Genomic DNA, 3,777 nt, shown 5'->3' with positions numbered 1-3,777 from the left:
CACTAACATATGTCTATAGAGTTTTATAGCCCTAATATGAAATACAGCTGATTTATATAATTTCCTCATTAATTATGCAAATTAGATCCTGATTGGCATAATTATATTTTGATTATGTCAAGCATCACTTAAGCTACCTACATACCAAAAATCATGATGATCCATCAAACGGTTGTTCAGTTATCCTCTCTCGAATATTTTTAAAGAAACCATCCTGCAGTTCCAGAACAAGCCGCTAGGGGGACCAAACTCACGTGACTTCTTCCCGAGAACAAGAGCTACCTTCCATCCAAATTTCATGACCCTAGCATGTCCAGATCGCGAGATATCAAAACCGGAAGTTGCGCTGCAGTACCAAGGGAAGCCACTAGGGGGCCCAAAATCTAATCATTTCCAGTTTTCGTCACACCCTACCAACACACCAAGTATGAAACCAATCCATCCAGGCGTTCTTGAGTTATCTTGTTGACCAACAGACGGACGGACAGACGGACGGACAGATAAACGCAACTGAAAATATAACCTCCATGACACATTTCATGGAGGTAACAAGAGATTATGTTGAGCAACGTGGGGTCCAAAAGCTTCATAAGAGTCATGGGTTTAATAGGAGAAAACAGAGCATAAGAAAAATGAAAATTCCCTGACATACCGGTATGTGTCAGTTATCAGCAAACAAAAACCATAACTGATCATACCCTCTTTGCAAAGTCCATTATGATTCTGATTCTACTAATACAGTAAAGCCAGTCCATGCCTTTTTAACAGTGCTCCATTCAAGCAGAGCATATGTGCAATAATTCTCTTTATTTAGTCACCATCACCATGTTGACCTTACATGTAGACATTTCATTACACATTCATGATACAGAAAAACACACAAGTTTTAAACATTTGTCACTTTGCACGTGAGACAACATTGCATGATGAGAACATCCAGTGATATGTATATTGTGTACCCAGAAAGTGGGAAACTGCGAATACTACTACATGTAGTATTGCTTTCTATGCAATAAAAGTGACAGAATTCATTTGCTTTAACTCTTCATCCTACTAACTTCTTAGCATAAAAAGGTAGTTATACTTCAATGAGTATGTCAACAAGAGGAATAACATTGCTATAGAACTGAATGCACTGCGAAAGTGACAACAATCACGATAATTTTCCTTCTAAGATTGCAGCACTAAATCTTTTATTAGTTATAGTCTTTATTTCCTATATTTAGTGTTCTTCGAAGTTCCTTTTGCCGGCATTGTACTGACAGTTTGATACAGGCTTCTTCTGGCAGTCTTGGGCCCAGATGTTGCTGCGAAGGAAGAAGTTACAGTATTCAAAACTCACATATCAGTAAGGCAGTTAGCCTATGTCTCCCAAGGGATAAAGACGATAAGTAAGATTGTATGAACATTCATCCCCTGTCAAATTTGACAAATGATAACATGCCTGATGATGATCAATATTCAATGCAGAAACACATGTTTGTACATTTGTACTCACCTTTCACAGGTTTGCCTTTGTCTTTGCTCAGGTTTGGTGCTGTCTTTGGACGAACTTCAGAGGCTTTGGTTGCATGTTTGGCAGCCCTAATTACCAACGTATACAAAACTGCACTGTTACCCAAGTCAGGCAATACAATATAGAAAAATATGACCAATAAAAGTTTATTGAAAGCAAACAGGAGAATGAAAAGGAAATTTTTAGTGTGTTTACATAGTGCTTGCCCCACCAGAGATCTTTGTTCCAGCAGAATCATCAGCACTGTCTTTTTTGCAGTCATTATAACACATATTTTATGAATGATGAGCAAATACAATTGTTTTAGACCTACATGTATGCTGTTTCTGCACACACAAAATGGTATGAGATCACAAGAGCTTTCAAAACAGTAAGTAGACAGTACCTGTTCCAAGTCCCTGATCTTACAGGGGAGGATCCCTGAATAGGCCTTAGAATCCTGGAACAACACAGTCCTCTGGGTTTAGGGCTTCTCGCTCAACAAAATAAAGAGAATACTACAAGCAGAAAGTGGAACATTTCTACAAACATAAGCTCTCTAAACTAGATCTGAAAAATGGAACAACAAGACTTTATTTTGAATATTACTCTACTGAGTGCTCCCTATGAGTAGAAAGGTGTACAAGTAGCTGCATGTTGACTTGAATAAAGAAAGCATGAGGTTCATGTAGCATGTGGTGCATGAAACTCAGAGTAGAAAAACCATATGAATGGAATTAATAGCTAGAAGTTTACACCTGGGTTACATACAGTACCTGGGGTTGATGGTGTTTTTCCTTCTGCTGGGGCTGGTGGAACTTGACCTTGGAGGAGCTGTCAGGGAACGACCAAATACTGCTGCCTCTGCTGCCCTGAGAACACAACAGCACAGACAGAGGCATATCAATGATGTATCTATAGTCAATATCAACAACAGTCTGTATCAACTCAACAAATGAGGCACATACATGTAACATTACCAGTAACACCAATATTAGTATACCAATGTAACTGGTTACAAATGACATGGCTTTGGGCCTGACCATGTACTAAGACCATCCATTACTCCAACATGACACAAGTAATATTGACAGTTAAACTTTCAGCTACCTGAGCTGACGCTTCCTCTGCAGAGCCTTCTGAGTCGCACTGGATAAACGACTGGGTCTCTTCTCAGCAGCTGCAGATTCTGCTTTATTCTGCAGAGAAAATAAATGAAAGGTACCGGTAATTAGCACTAGAAAATATATAAAGATCTTTGGTCTGAAGGATCTATAATCTTCCACTCTCTTGTCCAGTATCTACATGTATGTGTAGTAGCACACTGGGGCATTTTTCCAGACAACTGAATGAACTTATTCCTGTACTAGTACTAAACATAAGATACCCAACATACCATCTTCATCCTCCTCTCGTCCTGGATGTCGCGATCATGACTGATGATTGCCATCTGACCTTGAACTGGGAGTTGGAAGAACACATCATGGACCTCCAGGAGAGCTGCCTGCAGCTGTGGGCACAAACAGATTTTCACATACATTCACTCCATACACAAAGTAAAGAATTACCATCAAGCCTTGGATCAGTCCTTTGATCCTTCAAAAGAAAAAAAATTCCAAGTTATAACATCAAGAAGAACTTTCATTTAAATTACAACAGTCATGCTGCTTGTCAGCATTACATAGAATTACATTTAAAACATTTGGAAGTAGAACAGATTTGTCACTGCTTTAAATAAATGCAAAATGCATGCAATAATATCAATAGAGTTTATAATATGTAGGACATTAGAGCATAAGAAGTGAGGTGCATGTTCCCACCTGCACCATGACCCTCTGCACCAGTTCTGCATCCTGAGTCGTCACCATGCCCTTCCTGATGGGCGTCTCCTGCTGCAGGCTCATGATCAGCTCTGTCGTGTCCTGTAGAACAAGACAGCGAACAGTTGGATAGAACATTAGGAAGCAATAAATTGACTGAATTTCTACTGCACTACTACTTCTGACTGTATAGTCTCATTTGTGAACAGTAGGACCAATGGCAAGTTTGTTTAAGAATGCTGATAAGAGTGATGACTCTGGTTCAGAAGCCTACAGTCGTGTGACAAATGGAGTTTATTCACACCTAGAGAAAGAACACAAACAGCATATACATATACCTTGTTTTACTGAATAACTTGGACTTCTGTTTGTTTTGTTACACAGTTATTCAAACCGACTGATTTCAGTCTGGTGTACCACAACCAGATAATCCAGGAGCCAGGTCTGGACAAATTAGTGGAA

General features: G+C 39.3%; 1 protein-coding gene across 3 annotated transcripts in view; it reads right to left on the bottom strand.

The window, feature by feature from the left end:
* Window positions 1–666: 666 nt before the first annotated feature.
* LOC109484692 (centriolar coiled-coil protein of 110 kDa-like) overlaps window positions 667–3,777 on the bottom strand; it is a 23,353-nt gene continuing 20,242 nt past the window's right edge. Inside the window, exons 11-15 of one of the 3 annotated variants that reach the window (XM_019788036.1) lie at window positions 2,606–2,694; window positions 2,272–2,367; window positions 1,902–1,955; window positions 1,499–1,584; window positions 670–1,307 (exon numbers count right to left, since the gene is read on the bottom strand). In XM_019788036.1, the coding sequence (XP_019643595.1) occupies window positions 1,210–1,307; window positions 1,499–1,584; window positions 1,902–1,955; window positions 2,272–2,367; window positions 2,606–2,694 (423 nt within the window). In that variant the 3' untranslated portion in view covers window positions 670–1,209. Of the gene's footprint in view, window positions 1,308–1,498; window positions 1,585–1,901; window positions 1,956–2,271; window positions 2,368–2,605; window positions 2,695–3,777 lie in introns of all 3 variants that reach the window. The other 2 variants (XM_019788046.1, XM_019788055.1) reach the window with 2 other exon arrangements.

Source organism: Branchiostoma belcheri, unplaced genomic scaffold (assembly GCF_001625305.1).
Source record: "Branchiostoma belcheri isolate BF01 breed outbred unplaced genomic scaffold, Haploidv18h27 scaffold11, whole genome shotgun sequence".
NCBI classification, from domain to species: Eukaryota; Metazoa; Chordata; class Leptocardii; order Amphioxiformes; family Branchiostomatidae; genus Branchiostoma; species Branchiostoma belcheri.
Note: the sequence above shows the minus strand (reverse complement) of the source record. Positions and strands in the feature narration are given on the sequence as shown.